Source organism: Euwallacea fornicatus, chromosome 7 (assembly GCF_040115645.1).
Source record: "Euwallacea fornicatus isolate EFF26 chromosome 7, ASM4011564v1, whole genome shotgun sequence".
Taxonomy (NCBI): Eukaryota; Metazoa; Arthropoda; class Insecta; order Coleoptera; family Curculionidae; genus Euwallacea; species Euwallacea fornicatus.
The window spans coordinates 1,560,022-1,578,404 of NC_089547.1; the positions used below are offsets into that span (position 1 = coordinate 1,560,022).

The window sequence follows — 18,383 nt, forward strand, 5'->3', positions numbered from 1 at the left end:
AAGGCTACGACCGTGTCATCAAATCAATCAGAAATTAGCGCATCTATTATAGCTCTTTTTCAATTTTTCAGTATACTAGCTACAGTCCACAATGGGTGCCTCAATATGCCATGGTACAGGCTGCACCAATGCAACCGGTGGACGCTGACGCTTACGGACTCCAGGGCCACGTGCAGAGCCGGGACGGTCAAGCACGTGCCATTCCCGTGATGCTTCCGGGAGACACTTCGATGCCATACACCAGCGTCATTCCGCCACAATTGACCGCCCAGATGGGAGCCTTACAGTTACAACCTTCTACGTCGTACATTTCGCCCCAGGTAACTCGCGTGAGTAATTAACTTTATGTCGGTAAGGGGATTGTGTGAAAGGGACATATGATGGTGGATCCCCATGTGCGTAAGAGCGGCGTGGGCGGAAGGGCGTAACAACGTAAATATGCGCTACTGAATGATTGTCCTAATGAACGTCGTGTATTGGCAAGCGCGCGTATTTCACGAAATGTTCTATTTGGTTGTGATTATTTTAAATTTGAATAGGAGGAAATTGACGCTCGCCGGATTTATGCTACTCTTACGCCGAAAAATTGGACGGAGACAACTTTTTGGTATCCATCCGGATCTTTGCCAGCAGAAAGAACATGGCAACGCATATATCATGTGGATACTTCAATGAATCATTTGCCAGAACGCAGTTAGGATGTCATAGGTACTACATCTAACTTTCCGGTGTATTCAACGCGTAACTTCGGCATTACCATGAACACGGCTTCGTGAATATCACGTGGGTATTTCAGCCAATATCAGAACACCGTTACGATGGCGTACAGTTAGGCACATGAAGATCCACTATGAGGGCGTATATTATGTCGTTATATTTATTTGTCTTTTGCCGCCATTGTCCTATCAATGTTTTAAAATTATTTTCAGAACTATTACACCCATTATCCTATCCTGCACGCCGTACCGGTGGACTCGGAGCATACAAGTAACGCCGCTAGTCCAGAGGATCCGTACGGGGCATACCAGGCGTCGCAGAAATAGATTTAGGTGTCACAACAAGATTACCTGTTTGTCTTTTTTTTGCAAGTCGTACTTGCAAACTAGTACTGTTTGTCTGGGCTACTCGGTCGCTTGAAGAATTCTCGTTTTCTAAGTATGGGATTGTTTCAAGTGCCATTCAGCGTCGTTCACCTTCGGGAATAATTGTTCCTTTTCACATTCACTTTGTCCTGTCTCTGACGAATCCTGTACTTATCGCTCTTTAATTTATTCCGAATTGATCGTAATTTATGTCTTAACGTACTTCGAAGTAACACTGAGTAGCCATTAAAATAAGGTTGGTAGGATTGTTTAGTTGAAATTGGGTTTCACAAGGAAATCCTTTCCAAGAGACTGTTTTAGTTAGAATGGTGGATACTAAATGTACCGTTTTAATGTGTACATACAGTTCGAGGTTTTTAGGACGTTGGTTTTGCTTAGGAAGAGTTCGTGTGCGCTAAGAAGGTTTTTTTTTTGGTTGGTGCCCATGCGAATAGTAACGCTCCCAGAATGTTTAGATTCGATAAGTGGTTTAAGTTTAAAAGCGGAGAGCGGTTTAGGCTTGTAAATATGTACTTTGTGGGGCTAGTTGTACATAATAGTACTAATAATAATTTGTGGGGGAGGGGAGGGGGGGGGATTCCTCAAGGGAAAAATAACAGAATTGGGTTATTGATGACGTATAGCACACCGTCTAATTTTCATGGTCACTGTTGCTGCATAGTTGTCGAAATGGAGGATATTATACGTATAACAATATTGATTTTTTGATGGGTTTTTAGAGAACAAATAGCTGACCGTCCTTCTGACGCCTGCGCCGGGACGGTACCTTTTGTTATTTAATTTTATAATATTGTTATTGCAAAAAAAAAATGAAAAACGGACTGAAAATGTAAAGTAGATATTTTTGATACAGTATGTTCCTAGTTTCAAAAACATTGTATTGAAAATATGTCTTATTAAACTTAAAAAATATCTGTGTGAGGCCTGCTCTCGCTTTTCGGCCCGCATCGCGGCCTGTACATAGAGTTTTATTAATAACGGTTTCTTACACAGGTACGCGTAAAATACTGACACAATTTAAGGAGAACATTATTAGAGATTTGTTTGAAACAGAACAAGAGAAACGAGGAACGCACTTAACTTCGCACCTAAATTATCAAATTTTTGGACCAGTACGTGAAAGGTAGGACCCTCCATTTGACTTGAATAATCGGCAACCTAGTCAGAAGAAAAGATATAAAGAATTATTTATTTTATCTACTAAATACAGGGTGCCCCGGAAGAGTTAGAAAAGAAGTATGTTTTCAGCGATTTTAGCATGAAATGAACATTTGGTTAACGCATGCATGATTAACTCGTCCATAACCCGGTTATTGAAATATACTTTGAACACGATTTTATCTTCAACTTTCTACTAAAATAGAGCTGCAGGCATCCGACTAATCTTGAAACTATTTTCTGGGACTCCCTATATTTTCAGAAACCTCATTATTACATGAACAAAAAATTGTAATATATTGGTGAGGTGAACACGTAAAAATCTCATTTAGTGTTGAAAACCTCCAGAGTATCGCGGTTATTTTGTGTGATAATTCGAGATTTACGAGATGTAGGTGCGTTTGATAAATTACGTGCGTAGCGAATCTAGAAAGTACTGGGTTTTCAGACTGTGGAAACGAAAAAAGCGTTTTGATCTTCCCAAGCTGCATGAGTAGTGCGGCATAGGTTTAGGTAAATTTAGTATTTTATTTTTCGATGAAGATCTACATAGGTAGTTGTAAACACTTATACTGCAGAAACGCGCGAAACTGCTCACGACGTATTTGAATGAAATCAAATAACGCATTCTTCCTAATATTTAACATCTCGTAAGAAAAATATTTAAACTTCCGAATATCGTCTTACTGATCAGTTAGTTGGTTGTAAAGTTGTTTATATCTCGCCGATCGATTTATATAATTTATTGTTCGCCTTATTTATTTTATTAATCTTTTTTGTCGCTGTAAAATTTGTAGAATTATTTATTTTTCCCACCCTATAATTTCTCATCATTGGTGGTCATATTTTGTGCCATTAGTGTAATTTACCAAACGAAACTTGTAGCGGTAGCACATCTTACGACCATCAAAAAAAGAAAAGGTATATTTATACAGGGTGGCCATTCGAAAAGGAACTACGCCTATGTTTGCTGATTCAAGAATATTTACAGAATAATTACGCGAAAAAAAAATGTGCGAGTTATTTAACAAAAGCTCCGCGCAGAGCTGCATGATAAAAATGCTTATGTATACAACGGTAAAAGTGATTGGTAGAACATTTGAAGGAGTTATTAGCAAAAAATTAATTAGCATTGATTAGATGTTTTATCATGTTGATGAGATGCTTATCGAGGAAGCACTATTGTTCTATTTTAGACATATAATGGAAACGAAATTCGGAATGCTAAATTTGGGCAAGAAACCAGAGAATTTTAAGCAGATTTGAGAAATGAGAAATGAAAATTAAATATGCGGAAGCGCTGACGAAGGTTTTTCGTATGAATTTCGTGAACAAACAACCACATGTTAACATCTCGATAGATTGACGGAGACAATTTGAGTAATCGTTAACCTTCATTGTGAGCTATTTCACAAATCGTTTAGTAAGTAATTGAAGAATCCGCACTTATTCTACATTCGTTTTGTTCTTTTATAGCATTTGGTTTACCGAGTAAGAGACACTTCAAACGATTCAATATACATTTATTGTAAGAAAGGCACTGGGCTAAATTCCCGAGTATCTTGATTACTCAAACCTCATTGTCTCTACCTCTTACATTTTGGATTCGCTAGAAGCAGTGAAAGCAACATATTTATTTACTTTAGTCTAGTATCGGGCGATAGGAGTGTGCCAGTATAACCGAAGAAGTTCTGAATAAACCTGGGTCTAGACTGTTGATCTGGGAAATAAAACATTCCCGGTGAATTACGTGAAAGTAACGTATATTTGTCGACATTTCACATTGCTGTATAGTGGTGATTGAACAATTTTGACGTCATTCTCGGGGAACGCGGTACTTTATAGATTCAAGAATCTGACTCCCGGCTTTTTGAGGTCCTGGCGGTGTTGCTTTGATTTGACTAGACGAAGATACGGTGGCTGAGCGAAATTTCTATGATTTTACGTCCGATATTGTGAACTGAAAAATAAAGCTTTTCTGCAATCAAAATTCAACGTGTCCATCTTTGAATTCCGTCAATATTCTGGGTGTTCAAAACTAGGCATGCCACGTTTTCGTATGGCCACCCCGCATTTTCGACATTCCAATGTCTTTTTATTTATTTCAATTTGCAATTTTTTCAATTGATATCTACTTTTTATTAGTGTAATTTTTCTTCATTATTACGAGTTTATTTATCAAATTTCTACGATAACAGTGTTTTTTCGACGAAATGGACTGACAAAATAACTAATTATATTATTATAAAAACTAGCACCAGGGCCGCTCGTCGCCGATGAGCCGGTAACGTTGCAGCTGTGATTTTTTTTATATTTTTCAGTCATGTATAGATAATAGAGAGGCGTTTTAGAAAAGGTGTCGACTTATCGACCGCGAGCCGGTTGTTTTATTAATATACGATTAATTAGCCAATGATGATGTAGCTTTTGGCGATTCCGCACACCTCGAGACTTTTACTTTCACTTTGTTGCCCTACGAGTTGTTAACAATAAGCAGTTCACGACAGGAAAAATCCTACTTTGGCATTCATTTTCACGAATAAAATTAATATTCGTTACATTGTTTAGTATATTGTAGTAGTATTGTATAAAATAAAGTAAATAAATTTGGATAATTGCTTTAATGGTCAGTTTAACGGCATCATCTACTCCAATATTTCTACACTTCATATCTAACCACATGGCCACCAATCCAACTTTTTGAGATTCGGCAGCCTTTTTGTCGCTTATTGTTTCCACAGTGGATGCTATCACGTACACGATCCTCGAAGAACACTAAATCGCCTTAGCATGACATGTCTTGAACACTTCTCATACTCGCTCCGGGCTTTATCTTGTTAGTACAAACGTGGAGTACCTCCAATTTCTTTAGCATGAATTAAGCGAAACTCACAGCTCCTCTAAAATATTTGCGACCTCTTTAAGCCCGACGCAAAACCTTCAGGTTTTCCAACGCACCGACTGTAATCCATTTCCAGGTCCGGAACTTCGGCTGTTTCGTCGTCTTCACGTGGTCTTCCTCTTTTATGACTGTGGCTGGGAAGGGCAAAAACAATCGCCAAAGCCCAAAACCATAAAAGATGTTATTAAGATATGTAAAGACAACAATTCAAAAGTACAAACAGCCCAAGGTCTGGACGTAAAATTTGATTAATGGTCACCGGTCAAGAAAATGGAAAGGTCTCCATCGGCATTGCAGAAATCTCGGTCGTTTTTATTGATTTTAATTCTTTGAACTAGAGAAATTGCAGATACTTTTAAGGGACAACCGTGCATTTCATACACTTCATCGAAAAATTTAATAAGATGCAAGTACTAAAGAAGCTGGAGACGCTTGATATTAGCGAAGTGTTCATAAAGACGTAAAGGACTGGAGCAAGTATAAGAAGTTTGGAGACGTGCCGTGCTTAGAGAATTTACTGTACTTCGGGAATTTCTTAGGTGCCAGCATGGACGAATATCTCTGGAAACGAGGAGCGTTAAAGAGAATGTCGATTATAAAGTGAAAGTGAAACTTTTGAGGCACTTAGCTAAAATCGACAATGAGGCAAACCAAGAAACTGAAAGAAAAATGCTTCAAGATTACTTTTTAAAATCGTGCCTTTCAGAGAGTCCATTGACAGGGATAAACTGAAAAATTGAAAATATTTCAATATATTTTTTTAAACTCGGTGTTTTTCCACTGAATCCAATTACAGAATTTTTAAATTTATAGCTCTGTGTGATAGAAATTCGTATGTTTTCCTTTTATTTCGATAATTATTTGTTTCGTCGTTAGTTGTTCGGCTGGAAATGCGTCAAATTTATCGCTTGGTATTGTCGTTCCGCTTAGTGTCGGTTGGTAGGTACCACCGGATCTAAGCGGATCTGCAAAGCGCTACATTCGCCAGATTTCACGCGTTAGAAACGGAAGCCCAGGGTCATCGTGGCACAATATTTAACCATCTGCGCTATTGCAGAACAGTGTCTTAAACGTGTACATCCCTCTTTGAGTAAACGTTCGTTAGCGGAACACTCACACTCGGACACATTTTCGTAGATTATACCAGCAGTTTGGGACTTTAATGCCAACCCTGAACAAGTTTACTTCTTGTGTTGATTCGGTTATCAAACTGTATAGAATGCGGGCTATTGTTCTGCGCCCTAAATCGATTAGCTCTCTCAAATGAGATTGGAGGCTCAATTAATGCTATTTCGTCCCTCTAACGGAAAACACAAAACTTATATGTTGTTTTTTTGTTGAAAGATATTTATTTAGTGTAATTTATGCATGAGGACACATTTTGGATGTTGATAATTTTATTTTGAGACGGCACGTCGTCTTATTATCGGCTTGCTCGACCATGTTCTGCTTTTTTAAAGCAGCGAATGGCGCCGTTATTTGTAAAATAAAATTTAGAAAATACAATTTTGGACAAATACTGTAGTTTTTAGGAAGTACGAACTGCATTAATTGAGCGGAATAGCTGAGACACAGAGTATTGACATTACTTTTACAACAAAATAAATACTATTTACGGTAAGTAATCAGAGTTATTTTTATATGCCTCAGTATTGACGGTATATAAATAATTTTAGAACATCTAAACGGCTACCTATTAAGCGAATGATCATCTTTGTAAAACTTATGCGTTAAGCATTTGTAGGGTTAGGAATAGCTTTTAGGATCTAGTTTATAGTACTTAGAAGTAAAAACTAGTTTTTCTTTAGGGTAAGATGGAACTTCTAGCGTTAGGCTTAAGCTTAAGAATAAAAAATACCGGCTAAAGTATGGGACAATTAAGTTACTGTTTATATAGATATATTTAATTGACTGGATATAGTCGTACCGTTGTGATAAAATCCGTATTGATTTATTGCATAGTATGACTAACTCCTGGCAGTGTGGTGCGACCTCATATTTTGGCCAAATCTTAGGCTATAGTTGAAGAAAACTAGCGTTAAGGCTAAAAGTAAGTGTTTTTTGTTATAAGTTTTAAGTATGTTTTGTTTTTATTTTATAAGTTTTGTGTTGGTGAAATAAAAACTGTATTTGTCCAAAATACACATCAAGTGTTTTTTTCCAGCATAACTGTACACCCGATTGTACCCTACACAGTCACTTGCTTAACAAATGCGAAAAATTAAAAATATTTACAGTCTGACTGATCGACGGCAATTTAAGCTTGTTTTCGTTCGCAAATAGAGATCAGAGAGGGTCGTAAAACCTGTGTTTGTCTAAAATACACATCGAGTATTGATTTTCAGCATATGTAAGTACTTCCAATTATACTTCAAGTAGTCGCTTGCTTAACAATCGTGGCAAGCTGAATCTATTTTTTGCTCGCAAATAGACGAGACTGAGGAGATGTGGGTTTTATAATCGGGGGAGAAGTGTAAAAAGTCTCATATTCCAAGCGTCATTATTTCGAAAATAGTTGAAAATCCGAATGACGTGTGTCATACGAAATTTTTCTAGAATTGATTAATGCAGTTTTCAGAAGACCACCCTATACAGGGTGTTTCCTAACTACGTGTAAAAAATTTAAAGGCGTAATCCTCGACTGATTTTCAGTGAAAAATGTCTAATAAACATATGTCCGTAAATGCCTTGTTTCCAAGATACAGGGTGTTGAAATGTGACAAGAAAAAGATATTTTATTTCCAAAATGACTCAATTTGAGTATTTGAATTTTAGAAAAGACAATTTTTTGGGGGAATGCTTTAATGATTAATTATAAGAATTGCTGAAAATGACCACCATTACTCATAATAATTACTCATCATTAAGGTTTGGTGGTTGGGAGCTTGGCGGTTTGGAAACCTTTCCATGTAAATGCGCCTCGCTGCCAAACACTTACCATCAGCAAGGCCGTAAACAAAAACCATATTGGCCATTTCTTGATTAGTGTAATTAGGCATTTGAAAAATTTTCAAAACTGAGGCATAATCTGATTTTTGGGACACAGAACTAAATTCTTTAACTTTAGAGAGTAAAACACCAAAATAACACTGACTATCTTGTTTATAGTAGTGGAAGTAGCAAAAAAAACTAACAATAAACAAGTTAGTAAATACCACCAAACCTTTAGAAACCTTTTTCAACGTCTTTCAGTTAACACCCTGTATCTTGGAAACAAGGCATTTGCGGACATATGTTGATTAGACATTTTTCACTCAAAATCAGTCGAGGATTACGCCTTTAAATTTTTTACACGTAGTTAGGAAACGCTCTGTATATGTGTGTGTACTGTCTCATCCCCAGAATCTTTCCTACATGCGGTAAAGCCTCTTTGCTCGTAGGTAAAAAAAAATACTTCTTATTACTCGCAAGTGAACTGCCACGACTGCTGGATGTCTATGCACATTTTAAGACGATTTTGCCACTTGCCCTTTTAACGAACGCAAAACAAAGTAGCATGCGTCAAATATCTCTAACATGTGCGTTTTACTTTCAGCTCGTAAATGCGTGCGGTAAAGCAATTCCTGTGAACACAAACGTGTGACCCTACGGAAACCCTTTAGAGCGATATATAAGGACTATATTGGGCTGTTTCTGGTCTTCATAGTATGGTGCGTTTGTGTTAGTTGCGAAATTTGCTGCTTGCTAACGGGCAATCTCGTAATCAGTCAAACTAGGGATCGTAAAAATATATATATACATAGATATATGTATATATCTGTTAATACTTAATGAGGCCTTTAATGTCTAAAAAAAGTTAAAATATCTAGACGCAACAACAATCACAGTACCAATATTTACAGGAATATAAATATTATGTACATACTTAAACATCAACACAAAAGTTTTGTACTAGTTTATCAAAATAAAAAAAGTATTCTTAATAGAGAGATTTTAAGCCGTGTAAAATAACCTTAAACTTGAGCACTGTCACGGTTATCTTTAATAATTTAATCTGAATTAAATTGTTGAAAAATATATGGAATTATATTTTAGATGAGAAATAGCACAAGACTGACAATAACTTTGCATATTCCTGATAAAATAGGGACGAGATGTGGATATGTATTAGACATACAGTGAGGATACGTGGGTTAAAACAAATTCATTTCAAATTCAGAGATTCGTTTTTTCGAATAACGCCTGTACATGTCGATTTTTAATTTTGACTGCGGTTTTTTTTTTATCTTAAAATCATGTATACAGGATGGTCCATAAATAAATCACTATGATCTTAATTTTTTCAAATGGAACTACCTATTTCTTTTTTTCATTTTAGAATTCTGCGCCGATTTCTAAACATGTTTCATGTAACATATCCTATTCTTAAATTCGACAGTTATCGAGAAATTTACGATTGTACATATCAATGACTGGACCTTATCAGGAGTATAACTAAAAAAAAAATTATTAAAAAAATAGAATAAAAAATTAAATTGAATGTTCAAATTATCGACCATTAACTTCTTAATACTAGGCAGGCCGAGCTCAAAATGCTTGTAACATTTCAGTCAACGTTTTTGGCGGGACTTGTTGTATTTCGGCTCTAATTCTACTCTTCAATTCTTCAACAGTTTGTCATTTATTGAAGTAGACTGAATTTCAGATAACTCCAAAAATAAAAATCTAATTGGGATTAGATTCGAAGACCTAGCTGGTCATTCGATAAAACCTCTTCTACCAATCCATTTATTTGGAAAAATATTATTAAAGCAATCTCGTACTATTCGTGAATGGTGTGGGGGCGCTCCATCCTGCTGGCACCATGTCGAATCCTTTGGTATATTTGCTTTCTGACCATTTGGGCAAAGAGCAGTCACACGGGGTATTATGTAATTTTGTAGCGGAGCTAAACAATATTCTGAATTAAGTGTTCCTGCAATAAAAAAAGAGACCCATAATTCTGGCCCATAAGTTTACTTTCTGAGAGATTTGTATATGACTTTTGATACTCCAGTGTGGGTTTTCTCGGGCATGATATATAAATTTTGCCTGTTTACCGCACTATTTAAGCAAAATGTTGCCTCGTTGGAAAAAACTATTTTGCTTAAAAAGTACGGGTTGGCATCGCATCTATTCATCGTTATTTCGCAAAATTATAATCTGCGGTGCAGATCATCTTCACTAAGTTCTTGGATTAAATGTACTTGTTCGATGAAATAAAAAATTAAGTTGATGGTGATAACCCATTTTTGGACCACCGTGTATACATGATTTTATAATAAAAAAAACCGCAGTTCTAAATTAAAAATCAACGTGTCTGAGTGTTATTTGAAAAAACGAATCTCTGAATTTTAAACTAATTCGTTCCAACTCACGCGTCCTCAATGCATATAAACTTTTTTGAGAACGTGAAAAATTTTATACTGGCGCAACCGTAAGAGCTTGAACAACACACCTTTAAAGACCGTCAAACTATATAAAAAATATAACATTTTATAGATCAAATATATAACAACGCGTTTGACAAGCGAATTAAATGGAACCATGCCTGCACCGTTACCAAGAAACTATTATCAAAAAGCCAAAAAACCGAAATGTGGCGTCTTGTTTTAGTTAGCAGGGATAAAAGCTACGCCAGAGGTCAATCTTGTATGCGTAAAAACAAATAAAATGATTGCGAACATCACTTGTAGCAGACTTTAAAACGCCAAGTAGAAGAAAGTACAATAATCTAAGACCACTTACCTGAAATCAACTTTTTGGAATGACGACATGACTCATGTTACAAAAGTGAAAGTTTTCAGTGACCGAGACGGGGAATTATCAGGGGTGACTCATGTATTTTACATAGTCACAACATACCTTATAGTTCTGGAATTTTTCGTTTCTGTAATAATTTTCTCTAGGCTCTGAAGGCGGTAACAAATTTCTCACTGAAAAGTTAACAAGGGATTTTAGTTTTAGTTTTGGTAAAAGATGAAAGTTATTCTCAGGTACTCGTAGCTGAGAATACCATATAAACGAAATACAAGAGAAAATAAACAATCCGCCTCAAACGTATAGAATGTATGTTCTACACGTTTACAAAGAATTAAAAGAGCGGCAACATCTCACTTAATTGAATAACGACAATAACATAGTGTGATATCTGTTATTCTCCCGCAAATCCCAGAAGCCATTATACCATGCGCTTTAAAAAAATCTGGTTAAATAGGCTATGGAATCATTTGACGTCGAGCTCGTGTGTCTTTAATATGTTCAAAGTGATTTCAAAAATAAACCACTAAACCTAACGTCGTTTTTAATTTTAATCTTTATTAGCGGTCAACAAAAACTGAAATAAGTCTAATTAACGTTTATTTACTTACCATTTTTACAACAAATGCTGAAAAGACAGGGATGAACTTGAGAAGCCCATTCCCTGTCCGAGTCCATTCCGAAGATAAAGGTAAAAACATAGTGAAGCATCTCCCCTTGTCGGGCACCTCGCCAAGAATTGAACATCGCCGTACATCGTAGTTCATTTGTCTTGTTTCTTATGAACAGAGGTAGTAAAAATGTTGTCTGATTCAAAGTGCTAGTGACTCGTCAAATACTTTAATATGGGGGGGGGGGGGGGTATTATTAATTATGCTTTGTTTCTGTGAAATTTGGTTTGGTTCCTCAAACACTACCACGTTTTTGTTCCTCTGCTCTCAACGTACCTTGGATCCTTCCATAGCATGAAACAACAGATCGGGTACTGGCGATTAAATGCAACATATACTTTTACCGTGTGGAGAGAGCTAGTACTTGAGGGAACCAATCACAGAACAAGTTTCAGGCGCTTTGCCGCTGGAGAATAAAATATTTTCTTCATTTTACGGCGATGTGAGGAGCGAGGTGCGATGCTCGGCAAACAACTTCAATTTGTTTGCACTCGTATGGTTTTCTTGCTTTGATTTACTATCGCCGAACGGTGAAGTGAACGTCGCGAGGCGATAATTTACTATGTTTTTACATTAAGAGTCAACTGTAAAGGGTTTTTGTCTTCTTTTGTCTGTTAGAAATTTTTAACTGACCAATACACATGTCCGTGGAGCCTTGAAAAAGGCTAGTTTTAATAAAATCAAACAAATGATAAAGGTAAATGGAGTCCCATTTACGTGAGGTTAGGTTTATTTCGTTTATGTTCGAGATTAAGTAGAACATATTAAAGACATAGGGAGTCAAATAATTCCCAAGTCTTCTTGACCGGATTTTTTTTTTAATACACAGAACCTATAAAAATTTAAAGATTGTTATGTCAGTGCTGCGCTTGCTCAGAATAAGAATCACCTCAACTGGCTAACACAGTAAAGGTCTTAAAATCTCTCTAATACCTAGTCTTACGTAATAAGTGGACATAAAAGAAGCAAAACTTCATTTTCTAACTCATTTTCATAGATGAAATTTGAAGCACCTGATAAATTCGAAAGTTAGTGTCTGAAATAAATCAATATTAGTATCGTTTATCTGGCAAAGTAAAAGAATTCGCAAATGAGCAACATCAAATGTAACTTAAATTCTCATTCCTGCCGTTTTTGCACCCCTAAATCTTTTTAGGGATGCGATTTTAAACCGAACTATAAACATTCTATTTACCTACGACGTAATAATCATATAAAATGCTAATAGTATTTCGTTACCTAAACCAAACAATATGTACATGTAATAGTCAATTATACAATATATGCTTAATAAGTTTATTGCCTCCTCCGAAAACAGAGGCACAAACCAAAGTGCCAACGTACTTTATACAAGTTGCATATAATCGTTTTTCTACGACTATCGAAATACTAATTTACAAGAAATATAAGGAATTTATTTTCTTAAAATTTCAAAATTCGATAAAACTGTTACCGGCCTAAACGGCCGCAGAATTACTCATCTTTGTTTTGGTTTGTTATTCTAGGGCTGACAGTCGTAGAAAAAATATTTTTCGCAATTCACTCTTATCAATATTAGATGACAGAATGTTTTTAACTGTAAAATTTGAGCTACAGCACCACTCTCCCGGAAGCGGGAAACTTTGCACTAATAAAAAAAATTTAGATGCGTCTTGAACAACACTTGCAACAAACAATTTTCATTCTTCGGTAATGTTTATTTCGCGGACGCACTAACATAATTTTTACTATACCTTACGATTGAAGAAACGACGTATTTTGATTCATTCTCCTTGAAGCTCTTCGGCCGATAACAAGTAGGATATGGCGTGCTTAAGCGTCACCTGATCATTTTGTATGCTAATAATATATTTTCCAGAAATATACTCGGTGTCAGTCTGAGAGGTTTCTAAGATTACTTCCGAGGATTGAGCGTTCCAGCAGACAATTCCTTGCTTGTAGCAGGCGAGAACTACACCGTTATCGACGCAAACACCTTTCAATCTAACAAAAAAAGACATTTGCGATCGTTGCACTTTTCGATACAACAAAGATTGCATGCGGCCTTATTTAGCAATAGAATAAAACCAGCATATAATAGTTCAGTGACTTACTACCATAAAACGGAGAAATAAGAGTTGATGCTGATCCCAATGTTTTTTCAAACATCTAGCTATTGACGATTATTGAAAATTCGATATCAAAATCTTACCTGTCGAATTCAGTTGGCGGGATATAACTGGCTAACTTTTTCCAGGAATGATTCATGCCGTGAATGGCTATCAACCGCAACTCTCCGTCCATACACTGCTGCAGAGTGAAAAAAAATCCCTGAAACACAAGTCTCAAGTAGTAAATTGACGGCGAGGATTCAAATATTGGATGTACCCTGTCGCACTTGACCCACAGCATGGAGAAAGGAGTTTTAATATCCAACATCTCGATGGTTTCAGTCACGTACCCACTATCCACATCCCACAAAATTATTTTGTTTTCTCCGCAGCCCATAATCAGAGCATCAGACCCTGAAATATGACTTCGAATAATCTAACGAAATTGGTGCATTTTTCATTTACCCTCAATGGTGTGTAAAGACGACACATAATGCTCGAAAGTTTGAAATTCGCTAATGCTGGCAATTGACTGAAAATCTGCAGCCAGATGATAACAATGGACGAAAGTCTTTTTGCTCTCCAAGCCGCTGCTAGTAGGATGCCAACTGACCACTATTTTACAGCGATGTTTTAATACTGAATACTGGACGTCGGCGGCAAAACTATAGAAACCAATATCTCGTTGATTAATCACTCTAATTGATCATACTTACTTACCCATTGATATTTGCAAGTTGCAGAACCTTTTTGTCTAAACCGTTGTGCCCTTTTTTCCAATAATACACTATAGCAAATATGTCCGCTACAGGACCTTCGCGAATATCGCTTTGGTGCTCCTTGGTCCATAATTCAATGTATGCCACAATCGCCTCGGTGGAAACGACCATTTCTAAAGACTCTTTGAACACACAATTGGTGGTCATTGATAATCGCGGAATACTGCCTTTGTTGATCCACATATTCTGAGCGCCTGCAATTCGATTTTTTATTCCAATAGCATTATACACAATTACCGGTTTTGTTGATTTTATAAAAATTTATAACACTAATCCCAATAGTGATAATTGTAAAAGTAATAATCCTGTATTAAAACGAATTTTGCAGAACATAAAAAACTTACCCAAAACATGCCCCAATGCAGTCTGTGTCCAAAACGAAACCAAATGCTCCTGACAAATGACCAAATTGAACTCTAAATAGAACATCTTCAACAGCAATCCGCCTTCTTCTGAAACAAAGATCAGATGCTGGTCCTTTTTTTGCAGATTGTTCAATACCCAGTTGCCAGATCTGCAGGTTTGATTTAAATCCCAAGAGTTTGTATTAACTCTCTGATTGCCCGCATTTAAACATGTATGCGACGATTTTACCGGTCTCTGGTCCTCCACGGTCGAGGTTAATTGTGTTGCTTTAGTATCGCTACAATCATCCGTTGAATTATTGTTAATGGGGTCAGAAGCAGAAGCAAGTTCGTCATCATCTGAGCTCTTTTCGATATTGAGAATTTGAGAGAAAAAATCTTGAGAAGATTCAGAATGTTGGTTCGATTTTGGTGTATCATTATACTTATAAACTGATAAAATCGTGGATTGCACTAAATGCTTTTTTTCTTTAATAGATTTTAGTGTCGTTTTAGGAGAATTTGAATTTTCAAATTTGGGTGGCTCACTAATCACTGCATCGGTTTGTTTTAGTGAAGGTTTCATGGTAATATGTGATTGATTGGTACCTCGTGAAGGCGTTACTTTATTGTCCGTGGAAAGGGAAATTTCGAGTTCACTTGCAATATTTTTTTTTCTTTTAAGTGCTTTCTTATTTTTACTAAGGGACGATTTAGGGCTCGCCGTTGGAAACGATTTTGCCGAAGTATCAATTTGTTTCTTTTCTAATAATTCCAAATTTTTCTTGTTTTTATTGGACGACTCGGGAGTGACATTTGTACGAAGACCTTTGCTGGCTCTAGTAATCTTGGATATTTCTGGCTTACACGCCTCATCAATATTACTTTTGTTAGTATCTTTTAATGGCGACTTGGCGGGATTTAACCTTTTTCTTTTAGGGCTAAGATTGTCATTTTTTTCTTTCAGATTTTCTTTTATTACAGTTTCAGTAGGTTTATTACTGCAACTCTTCCCTGTGTTTGTGCTATCTTTAAGTAGCGGCTTAGTATTTCTAATTGCACCAGATCTCTTTTTTTTGGTCACAACTTTAATTTTAAAGCTGCTTTGAAATTTGTTGAAAGGTTTACTTTTTTGTTGTTTTTTAATCTTATTCACCTTAATTGAATCGTCTGCTGTAGCAATTAAGGATTTTTTATTATTAATAACATTTCCAGTGTTAAAAATATTTGGCAATACGCAAGTTGCAACTTTTTCTTGGGAAATACTAGATTTTAGGCTGTTATTAAGAAAATTTTCTCTAAAATGCGTTAACGGAATTGACAACTTTAACCCGCACGGTTCGGGTTGGTTCAAATTGACATCTTTTTGGCTTTTCAAGATTGTCAGACGTTTTGGGCTGTTATTTGCATCAATTGGAAGAACTGTAGTATTCAATTCTGGACTCTTTTCTTGAATTATATCACTAAAATCGCATACATTTGAAGAAAAATATGGCACAGGTTGAGGAAAGTGAAATTTTTCCTTTGGGGTTCCATCTGAATCACTAATGACACCATTTGGTAACTCTGTATTTAGTAATGAGTTAATGTTTCTTTTCAATGTTCTATTCTTTACACTTTCCCGATATTGTAACAGTTTCCTCCTTCTGCCATTTTGCAAAAATTTAGCATTATCTTCTTGGCAATTTTGGTCTCTCCATTCTTTAAACCATTCTTCTTCAATGGCCCCATCGTAATCCCTCTGCACTTTCTGCAACTCAGCATTTGGCATAGGAAACACAAAACTTTCAGTATCACTTCTCTCTTCAGTTATTTCATCCTCTATTAATTTAGATATAGACACTTCAGCATCTGGTTCCCCACCTTCCTTGAGTTTTCTCTCCATCTCCCGCTTCTCATGCAGAATATTCAAGTTTCTCACACGCATGGACCTCCGATTCTGCAATGTTAAAATGGTTTTCTTATCTGTGGGTTTCATCAGCTGCAAATAACTGCACAACTCCTTCTTTTTCTCACTTTCAGGACTCAGTGGCACCACCACATTTAAGTCCGATCCCATTGACTTATCAGTGTTTGTACCAGATGACAGTTTGATGTTATTTTTTCTTTTTAATGACATGTGATGTGGGTATCTTGTTGGTCCTTCTGTGACTGAAGACTGAAGGCTTTCAGCCTCTTCGAAAAGAACATAGTTTGGATATTGCTTTAGTTCATCTGGAAAAATATATCAGAGGTTCTTTTGTGCAAAAAGGGAGTTATGTATGAGAGAATGGCCTGAGAAAACTCAATAGAAACCATTGGACTATGTAATGAAAAATCACTAAAAAAATGGCAGTAGATCTAAGCCTATCCAATGATTGCCATTCAAATTATTAATTAAACTTACAAATGATAAAATATTTAATATTCACTTACCTTCAATAATATTTTCATCTTTATGATTAAAGTCTGAAGGCACCTCTTCATTGAAATTTTTTTTATTATGGTCAAAATCATATAAATCTGTGTCTCTCTGATCTAAATGCGACTTACTTAAACTACTAATCCAAGTTTTAACCTTGTGAAGCGGTGAAGGTGTTCTGTTTGAATCTCTGTCAAAAAACTAAAAAAAAAAAAAAATACAGCTTTTTATTATTGATGTTAATAGTATCAATAATTGTAAAACAGCACAGGTTGTTCTTTAAAATTTAATATAAACAATGTTCATGATTAACTAATAATCAACTTTGAAGTCAATATGTTGATATTGGTGTATCACTAGTTTCAACATTATTTACAACTTTACATTTAAAAACTACTCTCACCTTTTGAGGTGTATTGGTTGTGCTACTAGACTCAACACTAGACTTTGCACCATACATAGAGTTTTTCCGTTTTGCATTGTTAGAGCTAGGGCCTGATCTGCCAGAACTGGCAACTGCTTGTTTGTCCTTTTCAGACGGTTTACTTTTAACTGCACTTGAGCCACTGGACACTGATATTGGAGTATCCATTGCAGACCCTCACACAAGATTTGTTAAATAGATAAATGGGATCCTATTCAGGATGTTTTTCTTCAAGATTTTTATCCCATATTAAAATTTCCATTGTTCTATTCCTAAAGATTGTTGGTATATCAAACAAAAGAATTTTTGGACTAGAGTGGCTTGTAAATTAGACTATCCATCTATCCTATAATACTTACATCAACAAATAGGGTCTGTTAGGGCCTTCTATTTGGCCAAGTTACTTTCTTTTGAGTAAATCTCCCTTGTTTTCTCTTTTAAAGATATAAAATCTTTACAAATAGTGTTGAAAATAATATTACAGTATTTAATATATATTTTTTCTAATATTTATAATATTTAATCGTTTTTTTGCTTACCATTTCTGACTGGAGTCTGTCAAAAGTGTTGTCACTCTTATGAGAAGTCAAATGATACTAACAAAGGTGACAGGTTCGGGGACACACTAGATTGTTCGGTTAGGTTGCTTGATATTATCGATATCGATATTGCCTTGTTATCGGTAAGTTATTAATTTAAATTGAAAATTACGAACTTCTTTTTTTTTACAATAGATAAAGGAAAACTAATGACTTCCGATTATAAATTTTAT

The 18,383-nt window shown here is 35.9% G+C and overlaps 2 protein-coding genes across 11 annotated transcripts in view; one reads left to right on the plus strand and one right to left on the minus strand.

The window, feature by feature from the left end:
• shep (alan shepard) overlaps positions 1–7,307 on the plus strand; it is a 39,564-nt gene extending 32,257 nt beyond the window's left edge. For 4 of the 8 annotated variants that reach the window (XM_066284265.1, XM_066284262.1, XM_066284260.1 and 1 more), the window contains exons 10-12: positions 72–329; positions 540–708; positions 930–7,307. In XM_066284265.1, coding sequence (XP_066140362.1) covers positions 72–329; positions 540–698 — 417 coding nt within the window. In that variant the 3' untranslated portion in view covers positions 699–708; positions 930–7,307. Of the gene's footprint in view, positions 1–71; positions 330–539; positions 784–929 lie in introns of all 8 variants that reach the window. The other 4 variants (XR_010732280.1, XM_066284261.1, XM_066284263.1 and 1 more) reach the window with 4 other exon arrangements.
• Positions 7,308–8,909: 1,602 nt separating this feature from the next.
• LOC136340291 (uncharacterized) lies at positions 8,910–18,371 on the minus strand. 3 transcript variants are annotated; one of them, XM_066284259.1, is made up of 10 exons: positions 17,971–18,371; positions 17,591–17,883; positions 17,202–17,388; positions 14,787–17,000; positions 14,384–14,636; positions 14,129–14,328; positions 13,941–14,077; positions 13,765–13,883; positions 13,307–13,556; positions 8,910–13,200 (listed from the first exon to the last, which is right to left on the minus strand). In XM_066284259.1, the coding sequence occupies exons 2-9, from the start codon at positions 17,777–17,779 to the stop codon at positions 13,337–13,339; spliced, it is 3,519 nt and encodes a 1,172-aa protein (XP_066140356.1). In that variant the 5' UTR covers positions 17,780–17,883; positions 17,971–18,371; the 3' UTR covers positions 8,910–13,200; positions 13,307–13,336. The 3 variants fall into 3 exon arrangements, with proteins under 3 accessions (XP_066140356.1, XP_066140354.1, XP_066140355.1); XM_066284257.1 differs by having other exon boundaries at positions 8,910–13,556; positions 17,971–18,063; positions 18,151–18,171; XM_066284258.1 differs by having other exon boundaries at positions 8,910–13,556; positions 18,151–18,371.
• Between the last annotated feature and the right edge of the window lie 12 nt (positions 18,372–18,383).